Here is a 21,123-nt window from a genome sequence, read left to right on the forward strand (position 1 = left end):
CAACCTCCACCTCTTGGGTTCAAGCGATTCTCTTGCCTCCGCCTCCCAAGTAGCTGGGATTACAGGTGCCCACCACCATGCCCTGCTAATTTTTGTATTTTTAGTAGAGATGGGATTTTTCCATGTTGGCCATGCTGGTCTCGAACTTCTGACCTCAGGTAATCCACCCACTGCAGCCTCCCGAAGTGCTGGGATTACAGATGTGAGCCACCATGCCTGGTCCTGTTTCCGTGTTATTTTAAGACCATCTTGGTCATGGTTTACTAAATGCTTTGTCCATCTGAATCACTGTTGCATAGTTGATGTTGATACCTGTGAGGCAGGCCTTCTGCTCAGGGCAACCTTGAGTATTTGGTGACAGTGGGAGTGGTTTTGTAGAACAAACAATGGCTTATTTGGAGAGCTCCACACAATAGATTATCCTCTCCTGTGGGAGCCAGAAAGAGATGAGCTCACAGATAATGGGTTTCTTCCTTCCTGGTAGTTACGAATAAATAATAGTGTGACAGACTCACCCTCTAGTGGTTGTTGGTAGTACTGAAACAGGAAGAATTGTCTCCTGGTTTGATTTTTCTTACTTTCAATTGCTTTCTCTGTTCCTAGTGGCTGGGCTTCCCAAATGTGATGTTGGTGAATAGCCTTCATTTTGAAAGAGCTGGAGGTATTGTCTTTAGAAATTGGAGGATGGAATCTTACCTCTTAACACATTTGTTGAGTAGCAGACATGACCTTGGAATGACTGTGAAAATTACTTTTCAAGTTTATACCTCATCAGTACCAAAGCCAGATCCTCCTGTGATGTAGCAGGAAGCCCTTTATTAGTTTTTCTCTATCAATCCATCTTTTATAATTTCCAAAATAGGATAAGGAGAAGCTTAAATATGAAATGTATTTAAAGGTCTTATCCTACCAGTTGTTTCCTGTGTGTAAATGCCTAATTTCCTGTTTGGTTAAGGAACTGTTCTCAGACTTCTGTGGCATTGAGTCAGTTGCTTTGGTTAATTCTGTTCTCTGAGAGTTTATCCTGATCTCTACCTAGAAAAGTTAATAACTGTCAGATATCATTCAAATAAATGATAAGTAGTAAGGATTTGGTTCTTTCTTTTTGATTAGCCTTTCCTGAATGCTTGTTACTTTCTAAGCCTGCAGACTTCAAAGAAAAAAATGTAGTTTTAATTAAATTGCAGGTGTTTTTAAAATTATTACCTTTTATTTTTACTAACCCATTGAGGAAAATTGATCAGTATATTATTCATGCAAAGGAGAGATAAGATGAGCACACTGAAACTCCAGTTAATCCTCCTTTGCAGATGAGGGTAATGGGAATGTCCAGGAAGCTAGCCATAATGACTTGATGTATTCTCTTGGTTCTTCCAAAACTTCTCAGGAGCTATGAAGACATGATTGGTGAGGAGGTGCCATCGGATCAATACTATTGGGCTCCTTTGGCCCAGCATGAGCGAGGAAGTTTAGCAAGCTTGGATAGCCTGCGCAAAGGAGGGCCTCCACCTCCTAATTGGAGACAGCCAGAGCTGCCAGAGGTGATCGCCATGCTTGGATTCCGCTTGGATGCTGTCAAGTCCAATGCAGCTGCATACCTGCAACACTTATGCTACCGCAATGACAAGGTGAAGACTGACGTGCGGAAGCTCAAGGGCATCCCAGTACTGGTGGGATTGTTAGACCATCCCAAAAAGGAAGTGCACCTTGGAGCCTGTGGAGCTCTCAAGAATATCTCTTTTGGACGTGACCAGGATAACAAGATTGCCATAAAAAACTGTGATGGTGTGCCTGCCCTTGTGCGATTGCTTCGAAAGGCTCGTGATATGGACCTTACTGAAGTTATTACCGGTGAGTTCTAGGCCTAAGGAAAATTGCTAAGTCAGTGTTACTCTCTAGTGATGTTGAGAACTAGAGGGATTTCCAGACCTTTTACTTTTGATGAAAGGTTGTGAACTGGTGGCTGTGGGTCAAATCCATCTCACAGATTTGTTTGGATCACACAGCATTTTTGAAATTTTAAAGAACTGGTTGCTGATGTTTAAAATTCAGAAGATTTCACTTAAAATTCCAGATTCTTGGCTTCTATTAAAAACGTGGAAGAGTTGTTAACAATGGATCTCTTTTCTTCCTTAGCAGTATTTGGTCTGAACTGATTGGCGCATGTGCTCTCTAATTTACACTAATCTCCAACACATTCTATTATCTGACCAACTACAGCTGTTTAGGAAGTTGTTTCCCAAACATGGAGCTGTCAACTGCTATTTTTTCACATGCTTGTAATTTCTTTTAAGTATCTTCCTCTCTTGACTCACCTGCTTGACCCATATAGACATTTAAGCTTGTGGTTCTTGCTTTATTTAGAGCAGTAGTTTTTCAGATTGTGGGTTGTGATCTATTTGCGTGATCCGTTAGTGAATAAAACAAAATTTTGTGGAGCATAATCAGCATTCCAAGGGAAAGAAATAAAGAAAAAGTAGTATAGACCATTGTTTCTCAGTTGTGGGCCATTTTGCCTGCCCTGCCCTGAGGACATTTGGACATTTGCAGTGTTGGAGATATTTTTGGTTGTTATAACTTGGAACAGGGGAGAGGGAGTGCTACTGGCATCTAGTGAGTAAAGGCCAGGGGTACTGGTAAACATCCAACAATAGACAAGACAGCTCCTCATAACAAAGAATCATCTGGCCGAAAATGTCAGTGGTGCTGAGGTTGAAAAACTCTGGTATAGACAGATCGGAGAGCATTGAGCATTGCTTATAGTTTTGTTTTGTTTGTTTTTTTTGAGATGGAGTCTCGCTCTGTCGCCCAGGCTGGAGTGCAGTGGCACAATCTCAGCTCACCGCAAGCTCCGCCTCATGGGTTCACGCCATTCTCCTGCCTCAGCTTCCCGAGTAGCTGGGACTACAGGTGCCCGCCACCACGCCCGGCTAATTTTTTGTATTTTTAGTAGAGACGGGGTTTCACCGTGTTAGCCAGGATGGTCTTGATCTCCCAACCTTGTGATCCGCCCACCTTGGCCTCCCAAAGTGCTGGGATTACAGGCGTGAGCCACCACACCCAGCCTGAGTGTTGCTTATAGTTAAACATTGTTTGTTTCATGATCTGTATGTTTATTTTGAGCTATAATGTAGAATATGTTTCTTGGTGAGGGTCGCAAACAAAGCTTGAATATTACTATAAGGTATTTGGTCACTGGGGAAGACTGAGAAGTGATACGATAGGGGGATTCTCTTTGACGTTCTTCAGACATATTGTCTTGAATGCTCAAGAGCCATCTGATGAATTGTCTCTTCCAGGAACCCTGTGGAATCTTTCATCCCATGACTCAATCAAAATGGAGATTGTGGACCATGCACTGCATGCCTTGACAGATGAAGTGATCATTCCTCATTCTGGTTGGGAGCGGGAACCTAATGAAGACTGTAAGCCACGCCATATTGAGTGGGAATCGGTGCTCACCAACACAGCTGGCTGCCTTAGGTAACAGTAGGGACTTTGAGAATATGAAGATGAATTTTTGAGGACTGACTTAAATTTCCTAAAAAAAAAAAAAATTAAAATTCTTTAGCCTATTCTTTAGCCTCCATTCCTATCTGTATTGCATACTGTAACTCCAACCTGTCTTTCTTTGTTGCTATTCTCTCATGTATACCACATGTACCTATATCAGTTTTCTTGCTGTTCCCCACACATCCTCTTCACTTTTATGCCTCTTTGACTTTGTTCATCTACTTTGGTAAGCTTTTGTTCAGCATCTACCACATGTAAGGTGGTCTAGTCCTGGACTTGTGTGTGTCTATGTCCTTGCCCTAGTTATTTGTATTTCAAGTCAGGCTGTGATAAATTCAGCAAAAGGGGTACAGAGTACTAGGAGGTTAGGGCATGGGTGAGGAAGGTCTGTTCTTTCTGTGATGCCTTTCTCTTCTTATTTATCTTTTTGTGGTTAAACTCAAGTGCCTTTATTTTATTAAAGTTTTCCTGAATTCTTTTTATATCCTATAAATGCTGCTATATAATCTTTCTCTCTTTGGAATACACCTCTGTGTGCTGTGTTCCATTCTACATATGTATTATACTTCCATACAAGAAGTATATATTCCATCTTGAATTACTGCATCTGGTACATATCATTAATCCCTACCCCACAGTGATATAAACATTCAGAAGGCAGGGACTGTTAATCAACTTTCTCTCAACTGCAGTACCTTGCTTATAATAGGTATTTACTATTACAGTGAGTAGAAAAAAATATTCAGGAATCTTGTAGGTGTTGAGGGATATTTAAGGGAGGATTTCTGGATTTGAGTCATCTTGAAGCTTCTGGTTTCCCCTCAGGAATGTAAGCTCAGAGAGGAGTGAAGCTCGCCGGAAACTTCGGGAATGTGATGGTTTAGTTGATGCCCTCATTTTCATTGTTCAGGCTGAGATTGGGCAGAAGGATTCAGACAGCAAGGTAAGTGCTGTCTTACCTTTAATGGCTGAGTGAATTTCATTCACCACAACTATGAAGTATCTGTAGGTCAGAGACCTATCATCTCAGGCTTTCAAGTAACATTAAATATTTATACTGTCCCCTACCCCTTATTTTTGAGACAGAGTCTTGCTCTGTTGCCCAGCCTGGGGTGCAGTGATGTGATCTCAGCTCACTGCAACTTCTGCTTCCTGGGTTCAAGCGATTCTCGTGCCTGAGCCTTCCAAGTAGATGGGATTACAGGCGTGCACCAGCACACCCAGCTAATTTTTGTATTTTTAATAGAGACGGGGTTTCACCATGTTGGCCTGGCTGGTCTCAAACTCTTGACCTCACGTGATCCCCCCGCCTCAGCCTCCCAAAGCATTGGAATTACAGGCGTGAGCCACTGTGCCCAGCCAAGCCCTTACTCCTTAAAGTGGGTATTCAACTTAAAACATGTTTTTTGTTTGTTTGTTTGTTTTTTTGAGATGGAGTCTGGCTCTGTCCCAGGCTGGAGTACAGTCCCGTGATCTCGGCTCATTGCAGCCTCTCCCTCCTGGGTTCAAGCAATTCTCTGCCTCAGCTCCTGAGTAGCTGGGATTACAGGCACCTGCCACCATGCCCGGCTAATTTTTGTGTTTTAGTAGAGACAGGGTTTCACCAGGTTGGTCAGGCTGGTTTTGAACTCCTGACCTCAGGTGATCCACCCGCCTCGGCCTCCCAAAGTGCTGGGATTACAGGTGTGAGCCACTGTGCCCGGCTTTTTTTTCTTTTTTTTAAATCTGTCACCTATGTATTTTAAAGCTGCTTAGCTGTCTTCCAAAATTGTACATTGTCTAAGTAGTAAGAATGATGATCCAGTTTCAGTCACACACCAAATAGTGGCAGAAGCCAATAAGTCCATAGTTGGACCTTCCATTAGCCTGAGGCTACAGGGATTTCAAGAAGCCTGGAGCACTTAAGAGGCATCCTGAGAAGTTATGGATTGGGTTATGCATTTGAAGATCAACATTTTAATACCTGAGTCATGGAAACCTGTACTTGTGGAGAAATCACAATAGACATTCTTTTTTCTCATTGGCCCTTTTATGTCCCTAAGCTTGTAGAGAACTGTGTTTGCCTCCTTCGGAACTTATCATATCAAGTTCACCGGGAGATCCCACAGGCAGAGCGTTACCAAGAGGCAGCTCCCAATGTTGCCAACAATACTGGGCCACATGCTGCCAGTTGCTTTGGGGCCAAGAAGGGCAAAGGTGAGTCTTGGTTCCTGTTTCTTAGTCTTTAATGTGGGATAGGGAAAGGAAGGAACACTTTAGCTTAAGGTACAAAATACTTGGCAACAGTATGGGAGTCTGCCTGGTTATGGATGTCTTTTTGGTTTGCTGCTTTCCCTGTGTTGTGTGCTTCATTCAAGGTGTGGTGATGGGATGGTGGTTGTGATGTGTTGGTGGTGGTGGTGGTGGTATCAATGAGTGGGGCAGTGGAAAATGAGAACTCAACTAATCTGGGACCTTCTTCCCCATATGTCCTTTGCATTTTCTGTGTTTTTCTTTTCTTCTCTGTGCTTCCCTGCTTATTTGCCCATGATTCTGCTGACATCTTTCTCCTGCATTTTTCTTATTTCATTTCTCTTCTCTGCTTTCTACCTTGGGTGATGCACTGGAAGATGAGTGGTTCTCCAGAGGTGAGTGGAGTCTTTTAAGGTGCTTATCTACTTCTAATTTGCATGTTTTGATTTTAGCTTCCCTAGTATGTCCTTGCCTAACCTTTCCCTGTCTATGCATGTAGGAAAGTTCAGTTGAGGAAGACACTGAAACAAGTTTAGCTCTTTGGAGCTAATAGCTCACGGCATGCTGTTTCTGGGCAGCAGTCCCCATTATCAGAACTCAGGACAATAGCATCAACAGTGGTCATCCTCATCTTACCTATCTGCTGCCTGTTTTCTATCCTTGTTTCTGAATAGTCCCCTGCTGGAACAAGTTGCCCTCACCTGCCCCTTTTCCCCTCGTGGTGCATCTGTGATCAAAAGGTTCTGACTGAAGGATGAAAAATGTGCCAGGTGGAATCTTTTCTTTTTTAAACTGGCTTACCCCTTTTCCCGCCCTTTTTCATTTTTGTAGGGAAAAAACCTATAGAGGATCCAGCAAACGATACAGTGGATTTCCCTAAAAGAACGTGTCCAGCTCGAGGTAAGTTATCTTCTCAGTCTCCAAAGGTCTTATAAACATAGTACAAAGATAAGATATTTAGTAACCTAACAGCAGACTTTATGTAATAACGTTTATTGTCCTCTCTTTTCCAACTTACAGATTTGAAATGATTGTGAAAGTATTGGGAAGCTGCATAGTATTATAGCAGTAACTTAAAAAGGACTGCTTGTTAAGGCAGTTATTCAGGTTACTTGAGGATAGAATAAGGTCCTGATGGTAGTATAGAGCAGAAATTTAGGAACCATAAATGGCCACTGTAGTGCCTGAGACTTAAACCTCACTATTAAAAGAAGCTTCTTTAGCAAGAAAGATACTTTTTAGGCTGGGCACAGTGGCTCATGCCTGCAATCCCAGCACTTTGGGAGGCCGAGGCGGGCAGATCACCTGAGATCAGGAGTTTGAGACCAGCCTGGCCAACATGGTGAAACCCTGTCTCTACTAAAAATGCAAAAATTAGCTGGGCATGATGGTGGGTGCCTGTAATCCCAGCTACTCTGGAGGCTGAGGCAGGAGAATTGCTTGAATCTGGGAAGCAGAGGTTGCAGTGAGCCAAGATCGCGCCACTGCACTCCAGCCTGGGCGACAAATAGAGACTCCGTCTCAAAAAAAAAAAAAAAGAAAAAAGAAAAGAAAAGATACTTTTTGTACTTTACTAAAAGAAATTTGGATCTTTATATTCATCAATACAGTGAGTCCAAAGTTCACAGCTCTCCATGGATATAAAAACTGTAAACGTTTAATCTATAATGGACCCTTGTAGTAATCACAGAGGTGGGAAGAATGACTGGGTTAAGTTAGAAATAATTGATTTGAGATGAGGAATTTTTAACCTTGAGTGCTGTCAATGAGCTAAATGGAGCCCCTGAGCGCTCATGGTAGAACCAAAGGCAAAGCTATGGGAGAGGAGGCAAGAAGGAAGGAAAGAGAGGAGTTGAGTATAATGAGTTGATATTTGTTCTACTCTTACCATGGATTCATTATTCTTAAGACATGGAATTTGGCCTCTAAGTTTGCTGTAGAGAGTGTGAGAGAGTTTAGGGAACCTGATGGTATAGAAGCATAAATCCATCAACTGAGAGTACTAAGGCTGGACTCCAGCCAGCTAGAGCCTGGTTTATTGGTACTGATTAGCACCCTCTGCCTTCTATTTCTCTTTTGTGCAGGCTATGAGCTCTTATTTCAGCCAGAGGTGGTTCGGATATACATCTCACTTCTTAAGGAGAGCAAGACTCCTGCCATCCTAGAAGCCTCAGCTGGAGCTATCCAGAACTTGTGTGCTGGGCGCTGGACGGTACCTTTTAGAAAAGGGATTTGGAGATGGGAAAACTTAGATAACTAGTTGGCTGCCATTTGTAATTTGTTCCACCCCTTTCTATTTGCTATTCTAGTATGGTCGATACATCCGCTCTGCTCTGCGTCAAGAGAAGGCTCTTTCTGCCATAGCTGACCTCCTGACTAATGAACATGAACGGGTGGTGAAAGCTGCATCTGGAGCACTGAGAAACCTGGCTGTGGATGCTCGCAACAAAGAATTAATTGGTGAGGAGTTGAATGCTAACTGTTACCTCAAAATTTAGTACGGTGTTTGTAGTCCAGCAGGTGCCTAATAATTTATTGAATTTATTGAAATGACTGAAGGGAAGGACCCTCCCCCCCTTCATAGTTTATGAATGCAAGAGTTGGTAAGGGTTTTAGTTTAATGGTTCTTGGAAAGAAAACAAGTGACAACTCTTCAAAAATAAAATAATAATTGCTATTATTTATTGAGCACTTACTTTGTTACTAAGCGTTGTTAAACACTTCTGTGTTTCCATTTAATCCTCACCACTTTACAAAGGTCCATTTTTTTTAATAGGATAAGGAAATAACTCATGGAAGTTAAGTAAATTGCCCAGAGTTAATGTAGCTAGTTAGTAGCAGAGTGCAGTTATTTATTTATATTTTAAATTCATAATAACTCTTCTATTACATTATTATAATATTCAAGATATTTTCATTAGAGTATCTGAAAGGACTGTGTAGCTTATTTAATATACAGTATTTACACTTTCAATGTGGTTGAAGTAGAAAAGAAATAAAGGAATAGGTAGGACAGTAAATCCATGGCTATTTCAGGTCCTTAGCCCTTTTGATATGATAATCCTATAGGATAATGAAGTTGATTCATGTGGACAGCACCTACACTTGATATGATTAATGCAATTAAGTATAATGTAAGGCTCTTCATGACCTGACTTGATCTTTTCTCCCTGCATACATTCTTTCTTACTAGGTAAACATGCTATTCCTAACTTGGTAAAGAATCTGCCAGGAGGACAGCAGAACTCCTCTTGGAATTTCTCTGAGGACACTGTCATCTCTATTTTGAACACTATCAACGAGGTTATTGCTGAGAACTTGGAGGCTGCCAAAAAGCTTCGAGAGACACAGGGTATTGAGAAGCTGGTGTTGATCAACAAATCAGGGTGAGCTTACCACCTAAAATTACAGTCAAAAGAATTTGAGTGAGTGGAGAGTTGTTTTCCTCTTTTGGTTACTAAGAAAAAGGAAATTTCCCCTTATTTACATGTAATGTGTGAAGAGCTATTGCTCTATTATCTGTCTTAATGTTGATCCATAAATTGATAATAGATTCATGTCAAACTTTTCTTGTGTCGCTATTTGGGATAGAATACAGGATTTGGTAAAAATTTGATTTAACCCATTTTGGCATTTATATTCTTTTTTGTTTGTTTGAGGCAGAGTCTCGCTCTGTCACCCAGGCTGGAGTGCAGTGGCGCAGTCTCTGCAACCTCCACCTCCCGGGTTCAAGTGATTCTCCTGGCTCAGCCTCCTGAGTAGCTGGGACTACAGGTGCGTGCCACCATGCCCAGCTAATTTTTTGTACTTTTAGTGGAGATGGGGTTTCACCGTGTTAGCCAAGATGGTCTCCATCTCCTGACCTCAGGTGATCCACCTGCCTCGGCCTCCCAAAGTGCTGGGATTACAGGCAGGAGCCACTGTGCCCTGCCCCTGGCATTTATATTCTTATGTTATTAGAGGATATAGGATCTAAGCTTTTTTCCTGATTTTATATCCAAATTCCGTATGGTGTTACTTTCCTCCAAAGGAACCGCTCAGAAAAAGAAGTTCGAGCAGCAGCACTTGTATTACAGACAATCTGGGGATATAAGGAACTGCGGAAGCCACTGGAAAAAGAAGGATGGAAGAAATCAGACTTTCAGGTATAGTAACTTTTGAGACCAAGACTTTTACTTTTTTTTTCTTGGTCCCAGGATAATGCTTCTGTTTTCTTTCGTTTCTTCCATTTCACCATCATGCTAAACCTATTTTTTTTTTTTCTTTTTCGGAGACAGAGTCTCACTCTGTTGCCCAGGCTAGAGTGAAGTGGCGCAATCTCGGCTCACTGCAACCTCTGCCTCCAGGGTTCAAGTGATTCTTGTGCCTCAGCCTCCCCAGTAGCTGGGACTACAGGCGCATGCCACCACGCCCAGCTAATTTTTTATATTTTTAGTAGAGATGAGGTTTCACCATGTTGGCCAGGCTAATCTTGAACTCTGAGCTTAGGCAACCTGCCTCGGCCTCCCAAAGTGCTAGGATTACAGGCATGAGCCATCACACCTGGCCTCATGTTAAATCTATTTTTGACCCATATTTCTTAATTAGGAATTATTTGGCCAGGTGTGGTGGCTCACACCTGTAATTCCAACACTTTGGGAGGCTGAGGCAGGTGGATTGCCTGAGCCTAGGAGTGTGAGACCAGCCTGGGAAACATGGCGAAACCCATCTCTACCAAAAATAAAAATAAAAGTAGCCAGGCGTGGTGTCGTTTGCCAGTAGTCCCAGCAACTCAGGAGGCTGAGGTGGGAGGATTGCCTGAGCCCAGGAGGTGGAGGTTGCAGTGAGCCGACATCACACTGCTGCACTCCAGCCTGGGCAACATAGCTAAACCCTGTCTCAAAAAAAAAAAGAAAAAAAAAAAAGATTTGGTTTACTCCTCAAAAGGATGATGTGTCTACAATTCATTTGTTGCCGACACAGCTCAGGTATCCCTCTATGTCATAACATACTTTAGGTGCAGGTGATGATGAAGGATGATGGCCTTTTTGACTTTTGCCCAAATCTACCGTAGCCCTTTGAGGAAATTTTTACTATTCTCTGAAACTGTATTTTCTTCTGATAGTGTCAATATTTGGATCCTTTGTAATCTCCTGTTCTGGAACACAAATAGAAGCCATAATATCCTAGTTTGTCTCACTGTCTAGGGTATTTATTCAACTCTTATAAGTTGCTTTTTCATGATTCTATTTGGGAATAGGAACCTAGAGGTTTATGCCCATTAGAGCATAAGATAGGGTGAATTCAGTATTCTGTCACATTGTCGCATTTGTGTTTGCCTCTAGGTGAATCTAAACAATGCTTCCCGAAGCCAGAGCAGTCATTCATATGATGATAGTACTCTCCCTCTCATTGACCGGAACCAAAAATCAGGTGCAGTATCCAGAAGGCACACCCTCTCCTTTTAGCCACTCTTGCTGTTCTAGGTGGCTTACTAAGAAATAGGATATATATTATTTCTGAATTAGCTAGCCTTTTGTGGGAGGGGAATAATTTTCCACTCCAGGATCCTAACGCAGAAATGGGTAGGTCTTAAGCATTAGAAATCAAAACAAAACAGGTAATTAGCCTGAATGTGATTCCTTTATCATTGCTTGTGAACTTAAAACACTGGAAAGTGAACTCTAGTCTGTTTTGTCTATTTTTTCTCCTTTTAAATTTCCATTTAATACCTAATATTGTAATAGATAGTTACTATTTTAAAATTACAAAATATAAACAATCAGAAAAATAACAAAAAATCACTTGTTTCTTTTATCCAGAGAAAACCACTTGTATCTTTTAAAACATTTTTATCATGTGAGTAAACACATTTTTCCTCTGAGATGAATTATATATTTTGTTTTGTAAATTTTTTCTTTTTCACATAAAGTGTATATTGTGACCATTATTATCTTAATCACACTTGGCTTTTTCCTTGATTATTGGTTCTTAAAGTGTGGTCTGAGAGTCCCAAGATTGTTACAATTTGTACTGATGGCACAGAAAGCAGTGATGCTTCTTGCTGGTGGCTTAGCACAAACCAGGGCAGTGACATAAAGCTGAATGAGTCATTGTAGTCTTCATTGCCACTCACATAGGTAAAAGCAGAGAGCCATTTTCACTTAACTGGAGAAGAAAAAACATCAGGCCAGGTGTGGTAGCTCACGCCTGTAATCCTAGCACTTTGGGAGGCTGAGGTGGGCAGATCACCTGAGGTCAGGAGTTCAAGATCAGCCTGGCCAACATGGTGAAACCCCGTCTCTACTAAAAATACAAAAATTAGCCGGGTGTGGTGGCAGACGCCTGTATTCCCAGCTACTCAGGAGGCTGAGGCAGGAGAATCGCTTGAACCCAGGAGGCGGAGGTTGCAGTGAGCCAAGATTGCACCATTGCATTCCAGCCAGGGCGACAGAGTTGAGACTCCATATCAAAAGAAAAAAAAAATCACTTTTATTGTTTTTCTACCCTTGAGTATACATCTTTTTAATATTCTGTGCTGATGAAATAGCATATTAAAGCATGATGGTTGTCTTAAGGAAATGTACTAGTAACTTGTTTCAGTTACTAGTTAGACTAGCCACTTTTTAATTGTTTATTTATTTATTTTGAGATGGGGTCTCCCTGTGTTACCCAGGCTGGTCTTGAACTCCTGGGGTCAAGCGATCCTCCTGCCTTGGCCAAGTGTTAGGATTACATCCGGCGCTCAGCCACACTAGCCACTTTGTTTAATGGAACACTGTTTTTACTTGGAAAAAAATGTGTGGTAGACAAAGGGATTATTCAGATGTGTGCATTTGGCAGACATTTTCTCAAAAATGAATGCGATAAGCTTGTTGCTTTGAGGAAAATAACACAGTGTTTGCTGCCTGAGCTTTCAAGTGGAAATTGTAGTTTTGAAAAACTTTTATTTGCCACTGTGAGCCTGGTAACTTCCCAATACTGAAAGGACTTTTCTAGGCTGAGTGTAGTGTCTCATGCTTATAATCTCAGTACTTTGGGAGACTGAGGCAGGAGGATCATTTGAGCCCAGGAGTTTGAGACCAGCCTGAGCAACATAATGAGACCATATCTGTACAAAAAAATTAGCCAGGCATGGTGGCACATTCCTGTAGTCCCAATTACTTTGGGAGGCTGAGGCAGGGAGATCACTTGAGCCCAGGTGGTCAAGGCTGCAGTGAGCTGTGATTGTGCTACTGCATTCCAGCCTGGGCAACAGAGCAAGACCCTGTCTCAAAAAATACATGATTAAAATGAAAAAAGACTTTTCTAATGAAATAAACAGTGATGTTAACGAATGTGATTTCAAAATATTGTGTAATGCTATGTGTTAGCATTTTGAATATCTGGATAACTTGAAGCAGTATTTTGCAAGTGACAAATACATATGTCAAAATCGTACATAGGTAATTGATCCGTTAAAAGTGCAAGATGGACCAATGGATTTTAACTAAACAGAATATGAAGTGATTGTTAATTATAGATTCCACATTACTGTCAACCTTTAAGAAACTACTACTAATTAGTATACTATTAAAGAAGAATAACCACAATTATCTGAAAAGACTATTAAAATCATCCTCTTTTCCAACTTTTTATCTGTGTGAGGCTGGATTTTCTTGATATACATTAACTACAATAACATATCACAAAAGATTGAATGCAGAAGCAGGTATGAGAATCTAAGCCAAATTTCAAAGAGATATACAAAAATGAAAAGGATGTTATTAAAGATTATTTATGATAACATGTAAGAAGTTTACCATTAAGTGAAATAGATACTTTAAACTTGTCAGTATGGTAACAATTAATACATAAAACTCACACCAATGAAGGTTCTTTAGATCCTTATAATTTTTAAGACTGTAAAAGGGCCTTGAGACCAAATAATTTGAAAACTGCTAGTTTAGATGGAATTGTTTTTTGATTTAAGAGTCTGTAGGGGCCAGGTGTGATGGCTCACACCTGTAATCCCAGTACTTTGGGAGACTGAGGTGGGAGAATCACTTGAGCCCAGGAGTTTCAGACCAGCCTGAGCAACATAGTGAGACCTCATCTCTACAAAAAGCTTAAAAATTATCCAGGCATTGTGGTGCACATAGTTGGTGCTAAGTAGAAGTGTGAATGAAGGGAAGGAAGGAGGACCAGAGAGCAATTTTCATGATGTGTACAGATTTTGAAGAATTGTTTTTGACATGGATAACTTTCTGACTTCATACAGATAAGAAACCTGATCGGGAAGAAATTCAGATGAGCAATATGGGATCAAACACAAAATCACTAGGTAGGTGATTAATTCTTGCCTAAGGATGTGGAGTAATATTTCACTGGGCTAAGGAGAGCTGTCTAGCTCTATAGTTTTTTTTCTAATACCCTTACCATTTACCATCCTGGGAGAGCATTGGCTGATCATTTCCATTTTGAAGGATGTAAGGAAATTTAATAAAATCTGATCCGTCTACTTTTTCTACATTCTTTTTTTTTTTTTTTTTTTTTTTTTGAGACGGAGTCTCGCTCTGTCGCCCAGGCTGGAGTGCAGTGGTGCGATCTTGGCTCACTGCAAGCTCCGCCTCCCGGGTTCACGCCATTCTCCTGCCTCAGCCTCCCGAGTAGCTGGGACTACAGGCGCCCGCTACCACGCCCGGCTAATTTTTTTGTATTTTTAGTAGAGACGGGGTTTCACCGTGTTAGCCAGGATGGTCTCGATCTCCTGACCTCGTGATCCGCCCGCCTCGGCCTCCCAAAGTGCTGGGATTACAGGCGTGAGCCACCGCGCCCGGCTCTACATTCTTACATGCTCAAAGGTTTTCAGAAATCTTTCTATGCCTCTCCTATTACTACACATTCAAGTTTGTAGCCCATTATATTCCTACCCCAGTCTCCTTCTCTGGAGTGAATGGATACATCTGTTTCTGCCCAACTATTCTGCTTGCTATTCTATCTTTTCACTCTATAGTTTGATTCTGCTCATGTAATACCTCTTACTGGTATGTCCTTCCCTTTTGTCTTTCTAAATTCTCTTTATCTCCAAAGGCTTAACTCAAGTCCTGTTTTCCCTTGTCAGGTCCTTCCTAACAATTGCAGCATATTTCACTCGCTCTTCTTTTAATTCCCATAACCTTTTCAGACAAACCTCTTGTTTAGCTTTATTATGTCATATTCTGGGTATTTTATACATATTGTCTTCCATCTTAGATTCAAGTTCTTTTTTTGAGACAGAGTCTCACTCGTTCACCTGGGCTGGAGTGCAGTGGCGTGATTCTCATACCTCAGCCTCCCGAGTAGCTGGGACTACAAGTGTACACCATCACACCTGGCTTATTCTTATATTTTTAGTAGAGATGGGGTTTCACCATGTTGGCTAGGCTGATCTTGAACTCCTGGCCTTAAGTGATCTGCCCGTCTCAGCTTCCCAAAGTGCTGGGATTACAGGCATGAGCCACCACGGTCAGCCAGATTCAAGTTCTTTAAGTCGGGGACCATCAGACTTTAATGGCTTTGTGGAGCATTTGACAAGCTCAGTTCCCAACAGTGATGCCTAATTACACCTATCTGCTTGATATACGTTTTACATTAGAGGGGAATGTCATATTTCTGTGTACTTTTTTTTTTTTTAAACCAGATAACAACTATTCCACACCAAATGAGAGAGGAGACCACAATAGAACACTGGATCGATCGGGGGATCTAGGCGACATGGAGCCATTGAAGGGAACAACACCCTTGATGGTAAATTCTCTTTATATACTGCTATCTGTCTAAGGCTAGTTCTATTTGAAGCCTATGTGTTTTGTGAAACACAAAAAAAAGTACAGAGAAAGATCGCATCCTTTTCTGGTAGGGGTTTTCAGGAAAAAGTAAGAGTTCTGACTCATGTTGGGATTTCTTGGGCCGTTATTCTGCAGTGGTCAAAATGGGGGAAGCATGTCTGTAAAAGTGTTACTGATATGACTAACACTAACTGATCTACTTTCAAACATTACCTTTTTCCTCTCCCTCCCTGTTTATGCATGTTTTTCCCTTCTCTTACTATTATATCTTGTTTTGTTTGAGTTTACAAATTTTCAGAGTTTCCCTAGCTCTGGCACACACTCATGAGGTTCCTGTCTCTACTCATACTAACAAATTGCATGTGTTCACAGCAGGACGAGGGGCAGGAATCTCTGGAGGAAGAGTTGGATGTGTTGGTTTTGGATGATGAGGGGGGCCAAGTGTCTTACCCCTCCATGGTATGTCCTTCAGTCACCCCCAAGATTGTCCTTGAGGAAGGAGGCTCCTGAGTGCCAGCAACTTGTCAATCACGCTAATCTGATCAGGCCAGAGACTAAGTAGTCTCAGCCACATGGGGCTCGAGGGGTTCTGCTTTTGTGATTATTACCTCTTACGAGTCTGGGACATGCAGCTGGTGATCTGATTCTCCATTATGTGCTGCTTTCCTTTCTCCAGATTTGCTCAACTTTTTTGGGGGGGTCTCCTTAATCCCAACCCCATTAACATTCTCTCTTTCTCTTTTTTCTCCACAGCAGAAGATTTAGCACCACTATCTCCGTTCCATCTGGGCTTATATGTACTTTTATTTTTTGGTGGTGAAATTGACTGATGATTTTCCTTTTTCTTCGCTGGACTATTGTGCCAACTGCCAGGCTGCCTCCTGCCCTTACAGCCCTAAGTGGCTGCCTTCTTTCCATCAACTCCCAACTTCTTCCTGTGAAGTTTAATTGTCTCAACGCCTCCCCCTCCCCCATTCCCTCCATTTTTCTCCCAAGAAACCTGACTCAATTATTTGCATATTTTGAGAAACTGCTGCAGATTAGTTCTTTTTGCCAGTTTTCCCTGGAACTCCTGGCCTTTTGTGGAGGGGAGGGATGGAGAGAATAGGAATCTTCACTAGAAGCCGTGGGAAGAATTGGAAGTTACATGCTGTATATGCAATGTCCAGCAGTCTGATAAACTGACGATTCTTAATCAAGATTTTTTTCCTGGTGGGGAAGGGACTTTTATTTTCTTTTAGAGAGGGGAAAGTGTGAGCTCTTCCCTTATTCCTAATGGCTATTTTTGAAGCAAAGAAGGCCGGCAACATTGGCACATGCCACCTGGCAAAGGACCCTTGAGTAAGTGAAGGTCTCCTAAAACTGGGATTAAGAAACCTTGCTCTCCTCATCTCCAAGGCAGGGACCATCAAGAACCTACAGACTCCATCTCTTCTGCAAGCCTCATGCCAACCCTGGGCTATTGCTGCTGCCCCTTAAACACAGGCTGTCCTTAACCCACCTCTCCTGCCCTGTGATATGTCTGCTGAGTTGGCCTGGCCATTTCCAAGAGGCTGTAGAAAGGGGAGAATGTCAAGGAAGACTTTTGGTAGAGAAGGAGCAGAAAGATGTGTTTTTGGGAAGAAGAAGACCTCTAGGAGGAGCTAGTAGGAATGTACATGAAGCAATTAGTCTGAAACTGGCTTCCCCACTCGCCCGTTTCTCCTTTTCCTATCCTTATAGGCCTGTCCCTTGCCTCTGCCCTGGATTGGTTGGCAAACTAAAGGACTTGATGTACATAACTCCTGTCCCTTTTACCCTTACAAGGTGGGGATTGCCCCTGGCTTTGCCTCTTCTTTGTGCCTTTGGCCTGGGGTGCATCTCCTCCCGCCCTTCCATGTGCCTTTCTTTGCCTCTGCAGTCTCATTTCTCATAATTTTGCAAATTATATTTTGTTGCTTTCTTACCTACTATTGGCCCTAAATAGCAGAAAGAAGAGAAGTGACCGAGAGAACCTCAGATTCTTCATTGAGGATTGGTATAGCCATGATTTCAGTCATAGCAAGCTTTTGCTCAACAGCATATGGGTGGGATTTTGCAAAAATCCTATTCCAATGAATCTCAAAGTAAGGCTGGTAAGAGAAGTGAGTGGTGTGACTCTTACTCCTTAGGTGCCCAGAATTTACCATCATCTCTGAAGGAGTTACAGGGAAGTGGTCTCCCCAATTCTCCCCTCCCTCCAGTATTGCCCCCTCTCACTTTAGCATATATTAATTAGCAGGTTGGGCTAGAGAAATCAGCTGCTATGCGGGTTGATTATTATTATTATTTCTAATCCTTTTCCTTATTTGCCTTCTACTCCCCTTAATCTAATCTAAAAGCTCTGTTCCATGCAACTGGAGTTCCTTATCCCTCTCTTCCCCTTCCCTTATATATTGAGGCTATGGGGTAGGAGAAAAGTGCACAACCCACCACCCCCTTTACTCGTGCATTAAAATTTCTTATTTACCCTTTTCCCCCTTCCCATTTCTTCCCACTTTCATCTACCTTTTCTGGCAAAAAGGAGCCTTTTGCTCTCTGTGACCCTAAGAGCACACTGCACAGGGAAAATTGCCCCATCCAGACCTGGCTCCACTCTTGATTTCTCTTGTTCTCTTCTGCTCTTTTCCTGGTGCTCTTTTTTCTCGGTGGGGTGTGGGTAATAGAACAGCCATGGGCTTTTGGGGACCTTTAACTTTTTTTTTCTCTTTTGTTTATAAAAAACACTAAACATTCAATTCCAGAGAACCAAAAATCCCACCTTCCCACCGAACACTACTAAGGGGCTTGTGTTCTGCTCCATACCTTTTCTCTTTTCTTTCTGTCTTGTTAATGCTTTTAAAAACAAATGAGTTTTTTATATAAATAAAGTTTTTAAAGTGTGTATGTGGGGGGTCTGTGTCATTTCTTCACTTCAAGCTGTTATTTCTTCCCTGCTTTGCATCTTTGTTACTTCCTTATGTATCAGTGTCCTTTCCAGAGCAACCAGAAGGAGGTTATACCAGGATTTATTTTGAGCTCAGCCCCAACTCTTTATCAAGCAACATTCTTGTTAACTATATGTGAAACATTTTTTCTTCTGAAGATTCTTAAAAATTGAATGTGGCTGAAGTTGAACATGGGAGCTTATTGCTAATTTAGAGATAGGAAACTGAAGCATAAAGAATTAATGACTTACTTTAATTACTGGAATTCTTCTGCAACATTTGACAAAACTAACCTTGAATAAGGCCCACTGTAATACGTAGCTCTCTTAAATATAACACTTAGGACTAGAAGATTAGAAACTACCAATCCCAACTACCTAATAGGAAAATATAGGATCAAAAGGCCCATGTATATAAGTACTGACCACTGGGCCATAATGTTGCTTCTCAGGCTATATGCAGTCCTTTAGTCAGAAGTCAATAGGCCTATTTATTAATATTTTACAGACCATATTACCTGGATTACCAGGGACTATCTGCTGCAGAGATCAAGGGTTAAGATCTATGGGAAGATACTTATTTTTCTGAGGTCCTTATGTCCTGTCATATAATTAAAGACTCAAGAGAATTTATGTGAAATGCTTTCTGTATGCCCAAATCTTTAGATTAAAATTATATAGCTGCTCCTGATGATGGTCCTGTCTTGTTTTATTGAACTAGGACTTGGGTATGAAAACTTTCATGGGCTAGCGAGACCAGGAAATCAACTAGCTTTTAAAGCTTGATTTGTGTCTAACAATTGTAGTGTTAGATTAGAGGTTGAAGTACAAAGCCAAAAAGCTATTAAGAGTTTACTTTCCAAAGAGTTTTGATAGCCCTGCTTGAGATGATTTTTATCTATATAGAAAAGCCTGGCTGCTTGTCAGCAACACTTTATTTCCCTGTTATGTTCTTATCCTTTGGCATTGAGCTAGATACAAACCCTACTACTCTTCTCTCTTCCTTCTGGATTGGTCCATTTGTTTATCTCATTCAATAAATATTTGCCAAGCACCTCCTATATGCTAAGCGTTGTGTCAAGGTTAGGTTTAGATTAGAGAGTGAAACAGATGGATCTTTTCTCATAGATTGCAATCCATGAGAATCCTCTATAGCTAAGATCTATGATCAGACGAGATCGTGTGCGTTCAGGGTGATATGGCCATAGACAAGATCTATGATCTTAAAAACACTTCTCTCTGTGCCATATCTAAATACAATGAGATGTTACACAGAATGATGTGTAAAGGCCCTATCTCACAAGTTTCTTGACACTGATGTACTTTGTGACAGAGGTCAAAGCTGGGACCTCACTTGGCCACTTTTTTTTTAGACAGAGTCTTGCTCTGTCACCCAGGGGCACAATCTCGGCTCACTGCAACCTCAGCCTCCTGGATTCAAGCGATTCTTCTGCCTCAGCCTCCCGAGTAGCTGGGATTACAAGTGTGTACCACCACGCCTGGCTAATTTTGTATTTTTAGTAGAGACAGGATTTCACCATGTTGGCCAGGCTGGTCTCAAACTCCTGACCTCAAGTGATCCACCCTTCTTGGCCTCCCAAAGTGCTGGCATTACAGGCGTGAGGCACTGCGCATGGCCGGCCACTTGTTTTTCTTGCTGAACTAATATTCTTTGCTACAAACTGGAAACACCTCACCCAGGAAGAACTAAGAACCAGTCTTTCCATATCATTTTTTTCTCATTTTGTCTATTTTTATATCTGAAGCAAAGGTTCTTAATATTTTCATAGATGGAATTGACTAGACCTAGCCCTGTATATCTGAGCAAGTTACATAAGAATTCCCTGTATGCTTGTTGAAAATGCAGAGTCCCATGTTCCATTTCCAAAAATCGATTCAGTAGGTGGGACTGAGGAATCTAAAATCATGGTAAGTCATCCAGGTTATCCTCCTTTTTTTGTTTTTGTTTTTGTTTTTTTTTTGAGACGGAATTTCACTCTTGTCACCCGGGCTGGAGTGCAATGCCACGATCTCAGCTCAGTGCAACCTCCGCCTCCCGGATTAAAGCGATTCTCCTGCCTCAGCCTCTTGATGAGCTGGGACTACAGGCACCTGCCACCACATCCAGTTAATACTTGTATTTTTAGTAGAGACGGGGTTTCACCATGTTGGCCAGGCTGGTCTTGAACTCCTGACCTCAGGTGATCCACCCACCTAGGCCTCCCAAAGTGCTGGGATTACAGGCATAAGCCACCATGCCTGGCCCATCCAGGTTATTCTGATGTATGTGGTCAGTTAACTGTGACTTAAGGGACTGATCTAGTGACTTGCTTAAGGTTATAGCCTCAAAGTGGAACCCAGGATTACTGGCTTCAACTCCACTGGCAGTAATACTAGTATGGTGAATGTAGACAATATGATGTGGTGATCACCATTTTAAGAGAGCATTCATAGAGGAAACTTTATCTCAAAGGAATGCATTGCTTTCAATAGAGTTTGAGATAATGGTAAGTGATAGGTTGGTGTGTGGTATCTGGGTAGGAGAAGCTTCTCATCCTGAAAATCATATGTAGGTAATGCTCAGGTTGCTGAGGCAGGAAGCTAGCCCTTAATTTGGGGTCCTGTAGGTCACAGAGAATCCCCTGG

General features: G+C 41.7%; 1 protein-coding gene across 50 annotated transcripts in view; it reads left to right on the top strand.

Moving 5' to 3' along the window:
- The window catches only part of CTNND1 (catenin delta 1), a 65,673-nt gene extending 47,236 nt beyond the window's left edge, over positions 1-18,437 (top strand). For 20 of the 50 annotated variants that reach the window (XM_054662280.2, XM_054662286.2, XM_054662287.2 and 17 more), the window contains 13 exons: positions 1,388-1,851; positions 3,300-3,483; positions 4,339-4,456; positions 5,556-5,709; positions 6,577-6,645; positions 7,830-7,957; positions 8,055-8,205; positions 8,939-9,131; positions 9,776-9,890; positions 11,070-11,157; positions 13,985-14,047; positions 15,386-15,492; positions 16,287-18,437. In XM_054662280.2, coding sequence (XP_054518255.2) covers positions 1,388-1,851; positions 3,300-3,483; positions 4,339-4,456; positions 5,556-5,709; positions 6,577-6,645; positions 7,830-7,957; positions 8,055-8,205; positions 8,939-9,131; positions 9,776-9,890; positions 11,070-11,157; positions 13,985-14,047; positions 15,386-15,492; positions 16,287-16,298 — 1,846 coding nt within the window. In that variant the 3' untranslated portion in view covers positions 16,299-18,437. Of the gene's footprint in view, positions 1-1,387; positions 1,852-3,299; positions 3,484-4,338; positions 4,457-5,555; positions 5,710-6,122; positions 6,141-6,576; positions 6,646-7,829; positions 7,958-8,054; positions 8,206-8,938; positions 9,132-9,775; positions 9,891-11,069; positions 11,158-13,984; positions 14,048-15,385; positions 15,493-15,905; positions 16,180-16,286 lie in introns of those variants that run through there. The other 30 variants (XM_054662281.2, XM_063784027.1, XM_063784046.1 and 27 more) reach the window with 7 other exon arrangements.
- The last annotated feature ends 2,686 nt before the right edge of the window (positions 18,438-21,123 follow it).

Source organism: Pan troglodytes, chromosome 9 (assembly GCF_028858775.2).
Source record: "Pan troglodytes isolate AG18354 chromosome 9, NHGRI_mPanTro3-v2.0_pri, whole genome shotgun sequence".
In the NCBI taxonomy this organism is placed as follows: Eukaryota; Metazoa; Chordata; class Mammalia; order Primates; family Hominidae; genus Pan; species Pan troglodytes.